General features: G+C 37.3%; 1 protein-coding gene across 19 annotated transcripts in view; it reads left to right on the forward strand.

Moving 5' to 3' along the window:
• Window positions 1-22,116, forward strand: part of PARD3 (par-3 family cell polarity regulator) — a 457,718-nt gene that overhangs the window by 190,948 nt on the left and 244,654 nt on the right. For 14 of the 19 annotated variants that reach the window (XM_037383395.1, XM_037383393.1, XM_037383391.1 and 11 more), the window contains exon 5: window positions 8,281-8,412. The exons of the other annotated variants lie outside the window; for them this stretch is intronic. In XM_037383395.1, the coding sequence (XP_037239292.1) occupies window positions 8,281-8,412 (132 nt within the window). The remainder of the gene's footprint in view (window positions 1-8,280; window positions 8,413-22,116) is intronic. 19 annotated transcript variants of the gene reach the window in all.

The following is a 22,116-nucleotide window of genomic DNA, read 5'->3' on the forward strand; positions in this document are numbered from 1 at the left end:
AAATGTGTAGAGCACCTCTCTGAGAGGCAATGAAAGCTATACTGAAGACTGAAAGCTTTCAAGTATGTGGTGTAGGATAACTGAAGTTGTAACAAACAGCTGACTTTTCCTCTGCCATTCATCTAAGTGAATGTGTACTTAGCAGATTCCCATGTTTCAATGTTCATCTTTAGTTCTTTTAATTATTTTTTGGTGTTCTTATAGCTTACTCTGGGTTTGGGAGTGAAAAACTCTGAGCCTGAAAGAGTAAGTTGATAAAAGATTAAGTAAGTTAAAAAAAAGTTGAATTCTCAGGTTTAGTGATTTATTTTTTTTTTTAAGTTTAGAAACACACATACATTTTTTCAGTTGTATCCAGGTTTTGACCTGCTTTCATCTATTTAGTTGCAACCCACAACTGTGCATTTACAGCATACACCTATGGTTCAGGAGTTTCTGCAGAATCATATATTTGTCCATCTTGTTTTCATATTATCAAGGTTGTTTATTGGTACAAAGCAGGTCTAGATTTTGGCTGAATGTGTAGCTGGCAAATAAAAAAAGTTTAAAGTACAATCCAGCTTGCAGGCTGTGCTTCCCTACAGTGTTCTGACATAAGCCTGCATGGTTTAAACAGTATTTATTTCAGCCTTTTTTGCTGTATTTGTTGTATTTTTAAACACACCTATGTCATCTTGGAATAAATACCAATCACACAGGAAGACAAGGAAAGACAAGCAGGCAAAGCAGTCTCAGAATAAATTTCAGACCAGTATGTGGAACCAACCTGTACAAAGGAGTAGTGTGGCTGGAGAGGGCATAGTAAGCTTTAATTAGTGGGTGTGCTGGTTTTGGCTGGGATAATTTTCTTCAAAGTAGCTGGTTACGGGGCTGTGCTTTGGAACTGTGCTGAGAACAGCGCTGATAACACGGGGCTGCTTATGTTCCTGCCAAGCAGGGCTTGCGCAGCCCCAGGGGCTTTTCTGCCCCTCGCCGCACCCTACCTGCCTGCTGATGGGAGGTGGCGAGTGAATTCCTTGTTTTACTTTGCTTGCATGTGTGGCTTTTATTTTACCTGTTAAACTGTCTTTATCTCAACCCACGAGTTTTCTCACTTTTCTGACTCTCTTCCCCCATTCCACCGGGCAGAAGCGAGTGGGTGGCTGTGTGGGCTTAGTTGCCGGCCGGGGTTAAACCATGACAGTGGGGCAATTCGGAACCAGTAAATACAGGATTTCAAACCAGGAATGCCTAGTCACCCTCTGGGCTTATTTCTGGTATGACTGAATTTGGGGCTGAAGTAGATGTCACTTAGCCTGGTTTTGTTTCACGGCCTGATAGAAAAGGGACGATCATTCTGTGCTACCGCCCAGTTTTATTGTCTCTTTATAAACGAGTTCTTCAGCCCCTACATATAGATGTCCAGCTTAAGACCGTTGCTTACTGAGCACACAAAGTAAAAGAAATCTGGACAAAAGCTAAAACCAAAAGCTAAAGCCAAGGCACAGCCACTTTGCTTGCCACGGGTTTGGGGCATTGCCCTCCTGCTTCTGACCTTAAATCGCTGCTCTTCTCTGTGCTTGTCCATGTAATGAAGAAAGGGGTGGTGGTGGTGAAATATTTTTAGTTTGAGAAGACAGAACGGTTAAGTCATCCCCTGGGCTCCTTTCATCGTTTCAGGACTGCAGATGCAAGTCTCTAAATGTACAAACAGCCAGTTGTACCATTTTAGAGATACGTCCACCGGAAGGCAGCGACCCGACACTTAACAGGACACTGCTGGTGGCTCATAAGTTATTCTTCATTTCGAGATCTGGATGTAACACCCTTGGGAAGTTCCCCGTACCCCAGTGTTTGTTGCCCTTAGCTACCTGAATATATTTAATATTAACATTCCATTTTTTGAGTCCTGTCTTCGGAGTGTACTTTTGAAATTAATTCATTATTGGCTTTTTTCCCCTCCTGCAATTTAATTTCTTGGCTCTTCCAAGGAATCAACTGAAAGGATGTAGACGTTTAAAATAAATGAACAACTTTAAAAATGCTATTTCATCTAAATTCAAATTGACATAAAACATTGTTAGATTTGGGTACAAAAGCAAGTATCCTGGTGAAAATGGCATGATTGTGCGTAATTATATTGCTGCATTTAAATAGATAGCTGTATAGATTCATATATAGCTGGGTATACCTAGAACTCTTTAGTGGCCTTTGAAGTGACACCACAAGATCCCTTCCAACCCAAACCATTCTATGATTCTATGAGATTTCACTTCAGTGAAAAATAGTAGAAGGGGAGAATGGTTTTGAAGTATAATGTATAGAGGAATCAGAACTATAGCTTCATGGCATTTTAAGTTAACTGGTTCATTTACTTTTCTTTAAAATGAAACTATGGAAAACCGTGCCTTTTTAGTTAAGAAGCTTACAGAACTAAAATCCAGCTTCTGAATTATAATTACAGAATATCAACTGCCATATGTTATTTGGGATTGTTTTACATTCTCTCTTGTGAGGTTTTATAGTGAGATGAATAAGTAAAAAGTGAATGGAAGAAGCAGCTTCTTTCCTGTCCCTCAGTCTTTCTCAGTTATTTCTCAGTCTGAGAAATAACAATATACACTGCCTGGTAGTTTCTGGCTTTGCATGTATACATGCAGAGTTCATGACATTTTTGATTTTTCTGTTGTAAACAAGAGAGATGAACAGAATGTTTTGGATAGGCAGTCTCATGTTTTTTAGTTTATTCTTAATTTAGCCCATATTCTTTGACACTAGATATTTACATATAACACTGCATGCACAGAAAAACTGTCCATTCATCATGGCCCCTAGTTATTGCTTTTTGTTAAGGTCAGGCCTTGCTTGTCAATCAGGGGATAACATGGAATATATGAATTGGAATTAGACAACTGGAAATTTCTGAGCAGAAAGTGATAGAACTTCAGCAGAACACTGGCTTTTCAATTGCCTTTTTCCTTGTTGGCATCTAATGAATTATTCTCCTTGGAGAATGGCCTAAGATCAAAAGGATCCTGATACTGGGTGACTGGAACTGGTTCCCTCTTACATGTGTTAGATGGCTGGGCTATAGCTGGATTATTGTACCTTCTGAGGTCATGTTCTTCAATACAAAAAAAAAAAAAAAAGGGGGGGGGGGGGGGCAAAAAATAGCAAGCTTTGAAACTAAACTGTAGAATGATGAAGTAACCTGAATCTAGCCAGAGGAAAAGGAAGCTCACCTAAACAGTAGTGTCTGTTTTTCAAAATATAGAGATATTTATAGAGTGACTGGTACAATTAGTTTCAAGGTAAATTGTTGAAATTTGGTACAATTTGTTGTTAAAAAGTTGTTGATGGATAGACAGAACAGTTCCAAATCTGACCTTGTGTAAGACTTAGGGTTTTTTTTGAAGGGAATTTCTGTTCATTCAGTACATCTTTTGACATAATTAATTTCCCATATGTAATGTATTTTCTCTGTAAAATAGACAGTATTTGTGCAGACTTTTTTTTTTTTCTTTTCTTTAGAAATGGGGGTCAGTTAGTCTTAGCTCTCATTTATTTTTCTAAAGTCCAGTTAAACAAACAAAAAACCCCAACCCAACAAAACCAAAACAAACAAAAAGCTCCAGGACCTTCAGACAGCATGGAAAATGGATATATGTGTATGCTACTATATTTATAAACAGATGTTTGCATCAGACAGTTATTTACATAAACTATATGAAACTTTTGTTAATTACAGCTTTTAGCATCCTCTCAGAGAGTGATATGAAACTGTTCAGGGTCTAGCATGGACATAGTGGAGCATAAAAAGAAAGAAGAGCAGGCTATTTAGTGATTAAACAACAATAAATACACTTGTAGGCATGAATTTGCCCAGAGTCTGTCAAACAAAATTATAAATGCAAAAGATTAAATGAAGTCTCGTCTCTCATGAACATATCTCAATCTGAGGCCATCACAAGGAATCAAACCCAAGCAAGCAAGAAGCCATTCCCAAAGTGCACAGTGTACAAGAAAAAAGAATGGATAGCAAAAAAAAATAATATCAGTACCCAAAATGGTGTCCCTTAGTGAATATCCAAAATGAGAGGTGAGCAATTTGCTGTAGAAATAATTAAAGTGAAAACTTGGTTTACATTTTTGGGTTTCCTTCCAGAGAATTATGACGAAGAGATCTTTGAGTTTTATTTTTTTTCTCTCTCCTCTTGTATTGCTATCCAGTATTAAAAAAAAAACCAAACAACCCAAACTCACACCAAAATTTGCAATAGTTTATATTAGGCATACAAGTGGTCAAAACAAAGGGAAAAATGCAACTTCTTCGCTATTCAGGAAGTGGCCTAGTGGCATATGAAATAAGACATGGGACTGTCACCATACCGTGTGGAGGATGTTCTGGTTGGGTTAGTGATGCTGGGAGTCTGTAGGGGTACAACTGGGTTAAAATCATGAGTGAGTTTATGCACTGATAGCTAGTAACTGAAGTACACAGATCATGCTAATGCATAATTTCATCTACAAGCTGCAGAGTCTTTGATGAGGAGCTTGTTATATATTGCAAATCATCTGAAATTAAAAGTCTAATAAAACTGCTTCATTTTTCTTGTCCCCTTTCACCCAGCCCTCCAGCAAAGCCCCACAGGGACACCATTCTATGCTAAATCTTAAGGTGTTAAATTGTGTGTCCTCATTAGAAATACTGCAAAATACGGCTGTGAAGTGTAGTGGTATATTGTGACTTGACAGTTTTAGTGTTATATTGATCAATTTCCATTTCAAGTATGATAAAACTGATGCAGCCTGTGGTCCCCAAACAGGTTTGGGAAAGAAACTTTTTTTCAAAAAAAAAAATTAGAGCATTTAATTGTAACTGATGATGCATGTCAGCCCCAGTCCCAGGAGGGCTTACAGCTGCAGCTCCAGAAGAAAAGAGAATTCCCTGCATGACCCTGATGGTTTGTGTACCATGAAATCTTTTTCTTTATGATACTGAAGTTAAAAGCAACATGCACCTTTGCCAGTTGGTTATTGGGAGCATGTGTGCTAATGCTAGATCATGCTGAATAGAAGTTAAGCTTTCTGGGTTAACATTTGCATATTTTTTTTAAAAAAAACAGCCACATATATATATAGAAATAAATAAATAAACTAGCAAAGAACATTGCAGCTGGTTCAGTAAATCCCAATGTCAAAGCTGCAGTGTTGTGTTTTTCACATCCCCCTCTACAGTTTATCACCACTGCTGTCTTTGAATTAGACCTGGCAGCAGCAGCAATGCAGATCCCTGCATAGATGGGGTTCCAGGTAATCAGCAGCACCTTAGGGTTTTGCTGTGTAGCTGTCTGTGAGAAGGACCGTGTGCGGCACTGTTGGAAGCACTGATGCCTGCCTCTGGTCTAGCTTAGTTGCCACCCATGGAGTACAGGGATAGCTGTTTGCCAAAAAGCAATGACAAAGGAGTGAAGGACTTGGCTATGGCCAGTTGTTTTTCTAATATTTCACTGGCTAACAGCAACATGACTCTGTGTGATTTCAGCACTGGTGAGGTATTTTATTTTACTCTGATAATAGCACAATTTTGAGCCCCTGAGCAGCACTGAGAAACACAAGAAATTACAGGAGCCACATCTCTCTACCATTCCAGCTTTTACTTCTGCTGTCAGAAAAATTACTGAGTGACTTTGATGCCTTCTGTATAAAATGAACTGGTATAGGTCTTAGCAGGAGAAAGGCAGGCTTCTACAGAAGTGGGCTACATCAGAAATACTTCAGTAGATTGGATGAATATACTCTTCTGGTCAGCACAAATAGTATTAGGAGTAAACTCCTTTCAGATTTCTTGACAGTATAGATGCACCAAAAAGAGGCCTAATTCAACTCTTTCAGCTTAGATTGTTTCACAATATATTTGTGTGTAGTGGCATTTAAGACTTTACAGCATCAAGTTCCAATGTAAAGTCCAAGCAATAAGGCTGTCCTATGTGTATCAGATCAGAGACAATGTTTGAAAGATTGACGAACATATCCTTGATGAACTTTTTTCCTTCTCTCTTGCTCTTGCAAAACACTTGTGTGCACAGAATGCTGTGTGGAGAGTGAATTTTGTGCAGCATAGATAAAAATGGTTTTTTTTTAGAAAGTTTGTATTGAACATTGTAAACATGAGTTAATAAAAAATGGAATTATCTGTAAAGTACAGAAATACAGACAACATCTCGTTACATAGGAAGAAATTCCTATTCATTCAGAGTAGGTGATGGTCTGCTAGATGGCGAGTTATTGTTAGGTGACTAACTTTTATACCAGCTGTATATGGGTTTTTTTTGTGCATAAAATGATCTTTTGTAATTTCTTTGTCAAATTTTGATTTTGTTATAACTTCCCACCACATTAAGCAAGAGAAATTGTTGTTTTGGCTCATAGCAGCTTTGCCACCTTTGTCACCAGAAAAGTAGAACTGAATAAGAGAAGCAACAGGAACAAATCAATTTGTACACACCATTCCCTGCCTTCTGTGGCTCTACTAATGGACAGTTTTACAAAGCAGTGACTGACTGCCACTGTTCCTTTCTAAGCAAGAGACTGAGCAAGTTTCTAGCTTGTTTTGTGGTTAACCACACTGGAAAATTGATTTTTTTTATTTTTTATTTTTAGTTGCTGAATGACACAAAGTTCTTACTCATTTATGGCAGGGTAAACTAATTTATGGTGGTGATTTGTTAGGCTGGTTACTTGTGCAGACATATTTTTACAAGGTTATCTTATGCTGCTAGAATTCAAGCTTTAATGTCTTGAAATGGAAGACTTATTTCATACTACAAAGTCTCTTTCAAGAAAAGAAGTTGTCATCCATTAAGAAAGCTTAAGTGTGATATGTCTGGGAAAAGACCGCTCTCACACAGGAAGCTTTTGAAAACTGCTGCATATCACAGTTATACTAAGACCTGAATTTCCTAGCAAAGCCTGTCATACATTTACAAGAAATAAAGTTGTGAAGGACAATTGTAAGGCAATTGATGCTACAGTCCGTATTTTAGAATGTTGGACTAATACTGTGCCAGGCCAAAGAAATATGAATACCATAAACAGAAAAAGGAAATACTTATGCTGATGGAATGAAGTATTGATTTAAGAAAGGGTCAAAAATCAGCTGTGTGCTATAAATAAGAAAATAGGGTTTAGTTGCAAACATGCACTGGTGTTTGTTTATTTTTTCAGAGATTTTCAAGATTCCTAAAAGTGGTAGTATTGCAAAATATGTAGGACTACATTCCTGCTTTTAAAATAGATTCTCTAAATTATCTGGTTTGGTATGAAGATAGACAAACATTGACTTGAAAAAATACTCTGCTTCTGAAGAGAGATACTTATAGCACATTTATAATTCCATTTTGAAAAGCTAAGTAAAATTTCAATTCCATGTATTATTTCAGGTAGAGGGAACTAACCTATGAGTAACTCATTGACTTTGAGCTAAGGGTAACTCATCATCAAGGCTCTGCCTCTGTGTTTTTATTGGCTTTTAGTGATCAGGATGGGTAAGGTCTAATAATCTTTAGAAGCTGAAGAATTTGTACAGCTTGTGGGAAGGATGTGCAGGCAAACTCATCAATTAGGAGGAAAAAGAAATCTTTTTTTTATCCATCTCAATAGGAGAAATGTATCTCCGTCAGCACAATCTCCACCTGCTGCCATTTTACAAATGTGACTGTATTCATATACCTTCAGGCAAACCAAGCAAAGCATTAATATGGAGAATAGTAAATCAAGTTTTGAACTCTATAGCATGCTATTCTGGTCTACAGTACACTACCTGGAGCAGTGAGACACCTTTGATAGTAAAATTGATTACATACAGAGAGACTTCGAAAAGTTACATAGTGGCCTTAGCTGTCACTGGTTGGACTGATGTATGGTATATTTGCTTTTGGTGAGAATGAAAGCAAGAACCATGAGAGTTCTTCCAGAGAAGCCTTGCTGAGTATGTAGTTGGGAAGTCTGTGCACTTGAGGTTTGAAGTTGGAAAAGAGAGGGTAGTGAAGCACAAGTGGGTGCAGAAGCTACAAATCCACCAAAGGCTTTAACTGGGCTTCACTGGCCTTAAGGAAGGGGAGCTCTTGCAATTGAATGGATGGGCAATTGTGTTGTCCTTGGGTCTAGCCAGACCTGTGTTCTCCTTTGTCAATCTTCCTTTTGTATTTGTTTAATAACCAGCTGCATTGTTAACGTGCAAGGACTGGTTTTTTTTTTTTTTTTTTTTTATAAGACACTTTTTTGTTTCTTTTAAACTAGAAAGATGAAAACTACAGAAGCCTACCACGAGATACTAATAGCTGGTCTAACCAGTTTCAGAGAGACAATGCTCGTTCATCGTTAAGTGCCAGTCATCCCATGGTGGACAAGTGGCTGGAGAGGCAAGAACAGGTAATATATATGTGTGTGTATATATATATTACTTTATCAATCTAATCTTTATGGTACTCCAAGCTATTACAAAGAAGTATATTCTTATGTGATACAGGCTTTAAATGTGATACAAGCACCGACAGTGTGCTGGCTAAATTTGCAAGGCATTCGTTCTGCTTCCAAAAAGACTGCATCAAGACTGAAATGGACACCTGCAGATTATTTCATTTTTGAGTCGTTAACACATTTATATAGTATGTGGAATGCTGCTGTTCTTAACCACCGATACCAACAGGGTTATTCTAAATAGATATCATATAGATTATATATAGAGGTATAATAATACCAAAATAATAAACATTTGATAAATATTTTGCTGTTGAAAGCCAATAGTTTTACTACAGAGTAGCCAAATGTGGGTCAGTTTTGGCATTGAACTTTTAAATGCTTGTTATTTTTAACATTGTAAAATATATTAAATTATAAATTTGAAGACAATATTGTCATACTTATTTAGAGTACATTTATATTGCTTTTGATCTTGGGCTTTTTTGAGACACTGACTAATTCCAACTTGTTTTTTTTCTATTAATAAGGTGGTAGTCAAAGAGATTTAAAGGTCTGAGATTAAAATTACCTAGCATTCACTTTATGTATTTGCATGTGTCTGAAATTTTCCAGGAAATGTCTTCAAATGTGTAATGAAAAATGCATCTTTACTGTGGAGACTGGTAACACGATAGGAAGCCCATGTATAGGATAGTGCATGTGTAGGATTATTACTTCATTTTTCTTCTTTATACAAAGTGACGTGAAAACATTGAGTTTTTCATTGAACATAAATGTACACATTTTGTAATTTACAGCAATAGAACATAAAACCAGAATTTGCTTTATACAGAGGAGCTTCAAAATGAAATTTGCCGCTTGACACAGCCTGAGCTTCTTACCCTGTGCTTCGTGAATGGAGGGGAAAGTTCAGTGTCCAGCACTGGGCTGGTGTCCTGGAACTGGTGTCCTTCACCACAAATCCCATACTGATATTTGAAGTCCAGCATTGCCAAATCCAAGGACGTTTCAAACTTTATTCAATCCCATTCTTAGTTAAAAAGGAGCTTATGTAATATCACAGAGTGTAAAAACCTAAAAAACCCCAAATACAAACTATTAGCTATTTTTATATCTTGTAATTAGCTGCAGGTTCATTTAAAATTATATGTTTTAAGAGAAAACCTCTTGTCTTTGGTCCTGGTATATTTTCCTCTGCACATATATTGATATTGGTAGTCCTGTTACTGTATTCCTCTCAAAAAATGGAGAGGTAGTGCAGATGAGTTTAGCTGCTGTCTCTGTATCTGCCTGTGTTGAAATGGAAAGTTGGTGCCCAGATTTGAAAGCTTCTGTGATGGTTCTGCTTGTTTGATGTTTTCAAGGCATATTTCCATGCATCATTAGATTCTCACCATGGCAGTTAACAAAACTGTTGTCTCAGCAAAAGAAGTTGGATTAGAAATCTTAATAGTGATCATCTTATAAAATGTTGGGTACATAAGTATTTTAATATATGATGTTTATATTAACTTTTGTGCTGATTTTGGTCTCTGAACAACTTCATTATTTCAATTTATTCACCAGTTAAGTAAATAATTGGGCACTAGGGTAGTCTGGAAGCATATTTGTTACCCGAGTTAACTGTTGGAGGTCTGAAATTGGAAATAATGTTTCTTCTGAGCAAATTTTCTGGTTTTTGTTTTTGTTTGTTTGTGGTGGTGTTTGCTGAGAGAGAGTGTTTGTTCTTTAAATGTGTTAATGAATCTGCATGTACCTGGAAGACCAGGATCCTTTTGCGATTTCATATCAGCAGGATAATTAATTAGACTGAAACATGCTTAACAGGGTATGCCAGGGGAAGAAAGCCTGTAGTGAGAGTGGGATGCAGTGCAGTTCTGCAGGGAGATGGAAGGGAAGAGCCTGGCAGGGGATGGAGTAGCTCCAGATAAGAGATACTTTTCCACTCTTTTTTGGGGTTTTCAATACTAATATCTTTTTCAGTATCTGTTGTGGACTTTTGTTTCCCACTGGCTAAGCCTTTCACTTCTGTGAAGAGGAAATTCGAGTGATGAGGTTGCCATCTGGCATAATCAATTAATTTAGCAACTTCTAGTCCTGTTCATGTGTGCTTGACAGAGCTGTGGAGGGGCAGTGGTTTGTGCACCCCACCAGTACGTGCATAAAAAGTAGCAGACAGCAGGTCTGGCACCAAGGGTAAGGCAGTGACAGTGCCAGAAACCTATAGGGCAGAAACCATTGCAGATACTGCAGTCATAATAGTCCTGGTCTAACCTGCCTTTATGGCTCTTTAGAAAAGACAGTAGTAAACACTGGATTCGTCTTGCAGACTCCAGAGGCTTGTTGTCGGATGAAGGGTCTTCTGGCCTGGATTGAGTTACTTCTCTGTTTGCCTCATATCTTACTTTTGAATATAAGGTGAAAAAAATTTGCAGGATGATCTTTGTCAGCTTCTAACATATGTGAAGATTCACTGGAATTGTGCTTTGAGGAGTGAAAGGTGTGATGTGCTGAAGTGCAATTATTTTTGTGTGGACAATGCCTCATTTCCTATAAACAGAGCTATGGAGCAAACTAATTCCGCAGCATCACAGCCCAATCTGCAGATGAAATGCAAGAGACCTTGTTTCTATGAAATCAGTATAAGCTGCTCTTGCAGAGTCTAATAAAGGGACAGAATTAGATATGTTTGAGTAGTTGTTAGAGAAATAGTTCTGTAAACTTGTCTAGGTTTTAGTGCCTAAAAATAGAGGAATGCATGAAGCCTGTTGAAATTCCTGGAGTAATTGCTTTTGCTCCAATCTATTGTGCTTTACTAGGGCTCTGCTAAATTAGAGTGATACATCAAAGAAATGGAAAAGATTAATTCTGCTTTCTGAGTCCTTGAAGGTATTCTGGTTGTATATGCTGGTTAGCTGTATCTACCTAACAATTGCTCCCGGTTCCAGAGCCCTCTGGTTGTCCGCAGGGCAAATGATCCATGTATTTGTTGGAAAGTCTGGTATTTCTCGGGCCCACAAAGTAATTTACATGAAACTTTGTACCAAAGAATCATTTCACCACCATAAAGTCTAAAATCCATACAGTTTCAGAATACAGTTAGAAAGTTAAGGATTGTATTTTTCACTCTGTCACTCAATTGTTTCATTAATTCTTTCCTACAGATTGTCAAGTCCAAGGAAAAAAATTTGCAATTTTTCAATTAATACCATAAAAAAGTTGGGGTTTTTTATTCACCTTGCCCTCCACAGCACTTTCTTTTCTCCCACAGCAACCAAACTTTAAGGATTAGTTGAAAAATCTTACTTCCTCTGAAATTTATTCATATATATGGTAATGTCACTTTTATTTGAGAAATCTTTTCTCCCTCAGCTCACCTGAAGACTTGCTCAGGCCCTGATCAAATCTGGACTCATGCTGTTTCATACCAGGGAGGCATGAAAAGGAAATGCATGAAAGAGTTAAACTTTTCACCAATTCCTTAAGTTTGAGTACACAGAAAGCTTCTCTCGGGTGGTCGTTTTAGTTTCTTTAGTCAAAAATTGGAACTGGCAGCAATCAAGGCACCTTGAAGTGAAATAGTGTGTTCCTTGCTCTGCTGGCGAGGCCTGTTTCGCAGAAGGATGAAGAGCACCCGGCTGTGCTGTGTGCTGGGAAGGGGTGCGAGAGCAGCAGGGGATGGAAATCCCTCAGCAGCCCTGCTTAATTATGAAGTGGTTGATCAAATTTGCAGACACATCAGGATTGGTTCAATTAAAGCTATATGTAAATCTATAAACATCTATCTATCTATCTATCTATCTATCTATCTATCTTTGTATTTGGTATGTATCTGTATTTGTCAATGCATGAAAGCAAGGTAGGCGAAGGAGTAAAATTTCATGGTTATTACTGAAGAACAGGTTTGATTTCGAAATTCCCAATAGCTTTCTAGTGTCTGGCAAAAGCCAGAGATTAAAGCAAATCAAATGTATTCTGCAATGGGAAGAGAAGTTGATTACTACTGCTGTCTTCTGGAACAGAAATGCACTGTATGGAACACTTTCCCTAAGTTAGTCTTGTTCATGACATCTGTCCATAGTAATCTGATACAGTTTATCCGATTCCTTTTTGAACAAGATCAGACGTGCAAGTAGCATATGGTCTTGTATCTCTAGCTGTAGAGTACCTGCCTTCAGCTTGTATTTTCAGTAAAATAAGGCTTGCTTTTAATATGATTGAATATACTCTTAAAACATTTGGATGCAGTAAATTAGGGTGTTTCAGTGCTGTCAGCTGAAAAAAAAATAATCAGAGCTTCAAAGGTAGGTTGGCGAATTTAAACTACTAATTTCCTGTGGGTTTTCCTGCTCCAGCTTACCTATGTTGTCACATTTTTCATTTAACAACAAACACCTTGCTTCTATTTTATGCCTTAATGTAGGAATAGAAGGCAGAAATGCAGCTTATTTATTTTGTTTAGTTCTGAATGTTTCAAAGTGGCATAGTTAACATATATAAATATTTTTTTTTTCACTAGTGTGCCTCTTGCGTTTCTTCTTGTCGGACAGGTATATTGTGGCTTAAGTTTTATTATGACTGTAGCTACAGTGGAAAGGTCTGCAACTTCTTCATGCCTAGCGATGGGCTGGCTCAGGGGGTGGAGGCTTTTCTTATCTCAAATTCCTTACATGTAGAGGTTGAAACTGCAGTAAAAAAACAATGCCAAGATAGAATCTCATTGCTTTCCTCTTTCTCTGAGTACCCATGCTTTATAATTTTTCTCTTGTGATAACAACCTTAATGAACATAGAACCATGACAGCATATAAATTATAAAATACTAACATGATATTAAAGCTTTTCATATTCCTTAGGAAGGATTTCTGTTGCAAAGCTAGAGATATGCATCTGTTTGAAGCTCTAGGCCTAATGCAGAGACCTGCCTCTGTGCCGGGGGTCTTCTGTGGATGGTCCCGTAGGACAGGCAAGGGGTGCATGAGTGTAGCCAGGAGTCTGTCCAGGGTTTGTGAGACAAGCCTGACAGTAGAGGAGGATTCACTTAAGGTTTATTCTAGTCAGTGGGCTGATTAGAAGACCTGAAGGTGCCCCTGCAAGGGTTCGAAGTCTTCCCAGTCCTATATCCACTTGCAAATTCAGCTGTTTTACTACTTGAGATGGGGTTTTGGCCATGTCATCGCACTGGCTTCTACCTGATGGGGTTATCCACACCCTGAGTGCTACAGCAATTGTTTCTTCTTGCATTTGTACTGTGGAGAAGGTGAAGAGCTTGATTTGGCTCAAGAATATTTTCTCCTAGCCACTGCTTCTACAGGTAATTAGGTATTGACTGCTCTCTTTATTTATTTATTTATGGCAAGGTGTTCACTCCTTCACCTCAGGAACTGAAATGCTCGGTTAAAATGTAAGCTATGAAGGGCTGGCTTGACCCCCTTGCATGAGGAGGGGCAGTTGCATTTGTCTCTGCAACAGCCAAATGCTCTGTTTGGCCACCAGAAAAGCACCTTGACACTTTGGAGCTATTACTAAGCACAGGTGTAATCTTAGTGTTGATTATTATGTTTTAAAATATATATTTTATTATTTTTTCTTTGACCAATCACACCTATGGAATATTTTTTATATGTAATAAGGTTCAAATTATTACATAATTTATAGTAGCCTTCAGCGTCTCATAAGAGCATAGTGCTGTTGGGATATCACTGATCTGTACGTGACCATGATTAATTAATTGATAATTCTATAGAATTATTTCAGTGTCCTCCATGTGTTGCATTTATTATTCTTATATTAGAAAAGATCCTATGCATAGTAAGCTCCAAAATGAGAAATGTGTATTTAGGTGTTTATAATGTCAGTACCTACATAAACATATCCAGACTCCTGGTGTGTAGTACTGGTGTCTGGATCTGCATTAAGTTGAGTTATGCATGAGCTCAGCTGGGTCACTTCCAGGCTGGACCCTGCTGAGCAGCTTCCAGCAGCTGAGGCTCTCATGGTGGTTTGATGCCCCGTTCCCACAGGCATATTTTGATCTGGGAGACTTACTGGATACTGGAGCTGGTTCTGTGTTACATTTCGGAATGCTTAAAAAGGGGTATGAGAGGGTAAAAATCAAATTTTTACCATGCTTTTCTGTAGGGAGAATCAGAATCACAGGCCTTTTCTAGGTTTCAATCTGACTTTGAACATAACTGGCTTCAAATCCAGATTTCTAAATCTAAACTTAATTTCCATATTTAAAAGCCATTTGATTTTTACGTCCTAACTTGATCTATTTCTGATTTTTATGTGGGCTTTAATTCCTACTGCGTAGAAGAGTTTCAATGTCTTCTGAATTCAGAAGAATCTCTGATTTCTTCTGTATAAAGTTTAGATAAGAATATACATATATTTATTAAATATTCTCTAAATGTTTATGTATAACCACAGAAACAGAGAAGCAACCTTAAACAGAAAGACTTATCTTTATGCTAAATGCATCAATATGTACAGAGACAGAATCAAATTTCACACTACAGTATGTATTAGTTTTAAGAAAATACTAACATGGAATTTAGAAGTCTCTGAACTTTTATGCAAAATGGGCATTTTTGGACATGACCTTAATTGTATATTTTGGAAGGAGATCATTATTATTATTTGTCTTGGAGTCATGAATGCATTTCAAGTTGTTTTTCAGTGCTGAGGATTTCAGTTTATGTGAGGTAGGAGGTTGGAATAAACAGCTTTATTGCTTGGGGACAGCTGTAGTGGTGATGTTTTTATAAACAATGTTTCATGCTGGCATCTATCTTGTTCTCCTTTGAAAAATAATCTGTTATTTCATACTGTGTATTAAATAGGTGAGACAGTTTCAGGGCTCCGGTCTACTTTCAGTTATAGGCTGCTATGTTGATATGAATTCCATGGCAGAATATGTCCCCACAATTTAAAAAAAAAAAAAAAAAGCAAGCTAGAAAAGGCAGTTTTACAAAAATACTCATGGGTTTTAGTTATTATAGGAAAAGACTCGCATCATGTTTGGCTGTATATCCTCACACTCAGACACGCTCACTATTATAGATGTACATGCATATACACGTAGTTAGGCAGGTGGACTGGGCTGAAATTTAAAGAATCATAAAACAGTCCGAATTGGAAGAGACCAACATCTGGTCCAACCTTTTGTGGGAAAGAGAGCCTAGATGAGACTACCTAACAGTCTGTCCAATCCCAGCTTGAGAACATCCAGCGATGGGGACTGTACCACATCCCCTGGAGAGGTTGTTCCAGTGATTGATTGTTCTCGTTGTTTAAAAAAAAAATAAAAAAATAAAAAATTCTTCTTATATCAAGATGTAACTTCTCTTGGTGTAACTTGTACCTACTATTCCTTGTCGTCTTCATGTGACTCCTTGTGAAGAGTGAGCCTTTCTCCTCTTTGTAGCTGCCTTTAAGTACTGGTATACTCTGATGAGGTCCCCTTGAGCCTTCTCTTCTCCAGGGAGAAAAGACCTAATTCCTTCAGTCTTTCCTCAAAGGGCAGATTCTCCAACCCTTTAAAGATCATCTTGGCCCTTCTTTGGACCCTCTCCAGTCTGTCTGTGTCTTTCAGGAATTGTGGTGACCAGAACTGGACATGGTATTCCACGTGCAGTCTGGCAAGCACTGAGTAGAGTAATATAACTGCAACTCTGTCTCTGCTACTGTCTTCTAGAAGACATACTTCATTTTGCAGAAACTTTCTGAAGAGCGTTGGCATACATGGAAGGTCATTTGCAGACTTGCTAATAACCGTACACTGCTGTTTGTTTGCCCTTTCAGACCAAACTATTTAAATAATGCTGTTGTTATGGTAGTTAATGGTAATAAATTTATGATACCAGGGGTATAAGTAATACTCTTCTAAATTACATGAGGATGCTTGAAGAAACTTTAAATAAATTATTGCTGTTAGTTTTCTGGCTATTTTCTAAATATTTTGCAGGGCAGTATTATCTCTCGCTTCTTTGACTGTTTGTCTCTCCATGGTAGCAGGTCAGATAAGGACACCTGAAAATACTGAGCCTGGAAAAACGTTTTATGGAAAGGGTGTCTCATTTCTTCCTTTTCCTCTTTTAAGAACTTGTTTTCTTTCTTCATGCTGTGAAAGAGATTTATCTTCTCATATGTTTACTTTTTTGTCCAGGCATATCTAATGTATGCCAGCTAGTTGTTTATAGCAAGAAACACTCGTGCTATTTTCGTAATGTGCTTGTTGCTGCTACCGTGCCATGTCCTCGAAAGGCCCGGTGGGAACGTGGTATGAGTTAGTGCCGCACAGCCCTGCTTGAGGTGCTGACAGCCAGTGGTGCCGTAGCTGCCCTGCGCGGCTCCTCACGGTGCTGCCAGCGTGGGTGCCAGCGTGGGGGCACGGTGGCCCCGTGATGGCAGAGCAAGCAGTGCCGAGCAGGAGCCGCAATTACAGCTAGCTAAAGTAATGCGGAAGTGAAATACATTAGTAAAATTAAAATTTGTCCTCATTTCCCTCGGTGGGTAATACAGTTAATGAAAATAGAGCTAACCAAATTAAGATAATTTATTTCATTAGTTTGCAGCACTGTAAAACTTTTCAGGGCAGTACAGCCCTTCCACACAAACCTGAAATAGATGCAGTTCCACTATTCACTTCGAAGACCACAAAGGTTAAAAGTTTTAAGTGTATTAAAGCAATTCTGTTAATTGTGTCTATAGAGGATTCTGCCTCGCCCTTGGTAAAGTATTCTTAATTTAAAATTCACATTATGCTCGTTCTGCATTCTAGCCTTTTAACCAAAGTGTAAATACCTAAGTGATTACTTGTATCTTTGAGGCTTAAAAAGAAATTCTGCATTTTTGTTTCAGAAGGTGGTACTGGTAGTATATGGTATTGATATTTTACCCTTTCCCCCTTTTTTTTGTGTTCTCATTTTCTCTGGTCTACCTTTCCCTTCTTCCTGTCTATGTGCTTTGTGGTTTACAATGCAGGTTTCTACAGAACAGCAACCAATTCCTTGGAAAGAAAGAGATATCATCTCTAAACCCCATCTTCCCACATCCCTTCTCTGTTTTACTTTCTGGAGTGTAGATATTGTCCTTTTTTATGTTCTATCAGAAAGACGTCATTCAAAATTGGAAAGTTACCCCAAATACTATGGTTTTTTTCTTTGTTCCTTTCAAATTGTAAGAAAACCCAGGATTGATAATTTGCTTGGTTTTGTTGCCAGGCTTTTATAATTCTACATTAGAAGTCAGTCAGGCCTTAACATAAGCTTCACATTAACTTAATTTTCAGTTAACTTAATTTGCATTGTAGAATTTCCTTGACTTGAAATGGAAAAATAAGTGCCTTTTTTTTTTTTTTTTGCCCCCTTTTTTTTTTTTTTCTTTACAGTCTGATTTTCTTCCTGGTACAATTTTTCTTCTAAATGGCTATGTTACTTAATTTAAAGAAATATTTATATTAATAATTTGTAGTGGATGTTGTAGTCCTTCCTACAATAAAATAGAATGACTTAATCTGGACTGGAAGATGGATTTGAGGGCTCTCCTCACTACAGCTTTTAGGTGAGATTCAGGTAAATCACTGCCGATTATACAATTCAGTTAATTCCAAACAGAACAGAAATAAAGGCAGAGAGGTTATTTTGGACAGGGGGAAGAGATTTTATCTGAATGGGAAACTTATCTTTATCTAATCTATTGAATAATAGCAGGATTTTTTTAATACTTTTTTCTTTCTGTGTATTATTAATTATGAGGAAGAAGGTTTCATAAAAGGGCCAAGTTTGTAATTTCAGTTGTGGAAGTGATAGTTGATTTATCTTCCATGGATGGAAATAGGAAAGGTGCTTATTCTTTAAATCCTTTGTGGACAGGTCATTTTAATGACGTGGTTGCACTTTGCTGTAAAGGGGAATGGCACTGTGTAACTTTGAGTTAATAATTGAGTTATGTGGAAGTAATTTGTCTGGGGTTTTGTTTTATTTTGGGTTTTAAATTTAGTCTCTATTTTATTGCTTGATACAAGCATTTCATTATTGGATGTAGTACTCTTTGGCTGTATTAAGTGGTTACTGTAATTTATGGGATACTCTGAGAAATGTCATGATTCTTATGAAGTGACACAGCAAGATTTAGTGAGTGCAGCAACTGAGTGAATGGAATTACGTAATATTGACTAGTTGATGCGATATACCTTAAGATTTTAATTTATTTCATCAGTATAACTGGATGAGAAAAAGAAGGTAATAGACCAGCCTTGCCAAGTCATTCACTGACTGATTTGAAAATAAGTCAATTCTAAATTTATCTTGAAACTACTTGGAGTTGCATATGAAATGGTCAACGCTGATAGTTTCCAGGGCTGGGGAGGAGGTAAGCAGGGAGAATAGGAATGTGTTGGTTAGGAAGTCAGGAGGCACAAAAAATTTATTTACTTCTATACATGTTACATGCAAAACAGAAGAAACACCACTCCCTCTCTTCTTTTTTTCCTTTTTTTTTTTCCAAATTAATTTTCATTTGTTCTGATTTAATAAATAATTAAAAGCATTTTTGTAATACCCAACAATTAACTGCCAGCAGCCTTGTGACACTGATAAAGGTTTTTGCTGAGTCTCTATGCCAAAGAAAGAAAACGGATTTGTAACTGATGCAGTTACTGTGGTTGAGGAAGGTTTCATACTTGGGATACACAGAACTAAAATAAATACAGCAGCACAACTAGTGTCTCCATGAAGAAGCAAGCAACTGGAAACGTGTGAAGCAAGTGGCACTACAAATATTAATAAACTAAAGATCTTCAGTAATATACTGCTGTAGAGATTTTATTTTTGAAATGAATGCTACTTTTAAGTTTTGATCTCTTGCATGTGATATTTTAAGAATAAAAATTGTTGCCCAGATACCATATATAGGTAACACTTTCATGCCAGTGGCATGCAATTAACTTCATTTGGATTGAAACACTTTGTGCTTCTTTTTCCAGCCCTATTTATAAATTTGAGGAGGAAATCCGTTGGTTATTATTATTGTAGCACATTTGCCATTTAAAATATTGTTTGTATTCACAATTTAAAAAGTAAGGATAGCATACATATGCAACCATTTCCAAAATAAAAATTAAAAAATAATCCTTTAGGCTGTATATTGCAAATATTTTTTACAGACTGTGGAATAAACACCTGAGGAGCGAGGCATCCAGTATGAGCAAAATTTCTGGTCTTAGTATTTCTTGAGAATACTAGGCAGGAGGCCAGTGTTAAGTCACTTTGTATCAAAGCTTAATTTCCTCTTCCTTTTGGATGCACTCATTTGTCTTCAAAAATCTTTACTTTCCTAATGTGTAAGGATTCATGATTGCTTATAATTTCAACCCATTTATCCAAAGTGCAGACTAAATTATATGTCCCAAAAGAAAGCGGTCGTATCTGTGAGCATCTCTATTTAAAATTATTGAAAGTTACATTGAGTGTTCCATCATACCATATTTATTGATCTTGATTTTCTAGGCAATAATTGTTACAACAAAGCACAGATTTCATAAAGCAAGCCTATCAGTATTTCTTCCTTGTAGTTACACTTTGTCACTATAAATAACTTTCTCTTCATGAAGATTCTTTCAACTTATCCTCTCATCAGAACTGATGGATTTTGCTGGTGACTTGAAGGTCAGTAAAATTGGTCTTTGTGCAAAAGAAGCATTTTACAACACTATACTTCAGTAGGACAGTGTATATCACAGCATTTTAGGTGGGTGAAATTAATGGGGCTCAAGGACCGTGACATTTTTTTCCCTAAATTAACAAATGTCAATCTTACTGAAAAGCTGAAAAGTGGGTAGGAGGCACTTCAGCTCCATACTGGTGTGTAAGGGGACAGCAGAAAATACTGGGCTGTAGGCTAGGAAATGCGTAGAAAAAAAGACTAAAGAAATTATTATATCTGAATCTACGTGAACCCATATTCCTACATCATTGCAACGCAGTTCTCTGATGACATTCTTCATTTTAGAGTTACTTGTGTTTGATACACTTTGTGATGTAATTATAAAAGGAGGCACAGTTGAAGAGAGGTGCCCTCCCATGCCGGGCCCCTGGGGGCTTGAGCACGCTGGTGTCAGGCACGCTTTGACTTGTCTTACTCTAAAGCCAAACCTTCGAAACCTTGGATGAATTCAGGTGCATGCTTGTGTCTGCAGCGTGCAGCTGGGGCTTGGTTTCAGGATGGTGGGAGTCATTTCGAAACTGCCTCCTGAGCTGTTTCAGCAGGGCAAAGACCACCTCCTGAAGTTCTGCTGGATCATGCTGGGTGGAAGCTGGTGGGTGTCCTGGTGAGAAATGATACTTTTCTGGGTCATCTGAGTTTGGAACCTCTACAAAAGACAAAATTTATTTGATTTGTGACAGTATCTTTCTGTTTGCCAGTAAACATACAGCAAACGTTCCTGTTCTTTTTTATATCTCAGCATTCTTACTGCTCATCCATCCATACACTAAAGTTGAATGAAGTACGTGTCCATACTTGTTTATAGACTAGAAATACGGAACACTTCATTAACTGCCCACTTTCAGGAGGAGTATTTTAAATTACTGTTATTGATCACACACACACACACGTATATATATATGTATAACTTGTAAAACTTACTTTATGACAAATGTAAAACTTTATGACAATTGTTTTTCTTCTAACTGTGTTTTTTAATACATTCATGTTGTGGAGTTCCAGTCACCTTCCTGAGAATGATGATTATCCTGATAAATTCAGTAACTGTTTTAGAGAAAAAAGTGCCCAGTGTAAACTTCTGCATACTGAAAGACGTAGTAAGGAATATAATTTTGTTTTCGTTGAATTTGACTTTGTTTTTTAGCCCCAAAAAGCGGTAGTCTTGATGGTTATATATCTACAGCTAGCCTGAAATTATGGTGATGGCATAAAATGCTGGGTTTGTTCAATCATGTGTAGCAATATCAATTTAATTCATTAAAACTAATTTTCCAGATGGTTAAAGTAGTGTGTTTTAAAAGTACTGCTAATAATTATTAATTTCAAACTCTGATTTTAAGAAGATCTTTCAGGAAAGGCTGAACTTCAAGCATATAGGTACTATACATCAGCATCTCAATTTTCAAATCTTGTAATATTTTTCTTCCCTTGTTTTAATACCAACAGTGTGAACTGGGATAGCTTTTAGGTAATTGTGGTGATAGAAATCAGGGAGACCCTGAATGAGATTGGAGGTCAGCAAAGCTATTAGCGTGGCAAAATTTAACAACTTGGAATATGGTAAGCACACGTCTCACTTCCATCTGGAATGAGAAGCTTGAATATTGTTTCAAGAAGGAATGTTTCAGAAATGGTCAAATAACCAGTTCATGCTCAGTCCTGTAGTATTATAAATCTGTAAATGGGTTCTGCAAGTCACCTCTCTTATCTCATTTACACAGTTAATTTTTTTCTTTTTTTTTTTTTCCTTTTTTTTTTTTTTTTTTTTCTGAAGACATTAATTTCACAGTGCTGGATAGTTTAATTTTCTTCCCTTCTATCTTACTAGACTGGCAGTGCAGATATCACAGTCTCTGACACATCATCTTTTTCTCTGTACAATGCAGTGTATTTTGTGGCTCTAGTGCAGCAGTAGACTGGCCCA

The sequence above is a fragment of the Falco rusticolus genome, chromosome 4, assembly GCF_015220075.1.
Source record: "Falco rusticolus isolate bFalRus1 chromosome 4, bFalRus1.pri, whole genome shotgun sequence".
Taxonomy (NCBI): Eukaryota; Metazoa; Chordata; class Aves; order Falconiformes; family Falconidae; genus Falco; species Falco rusticolus.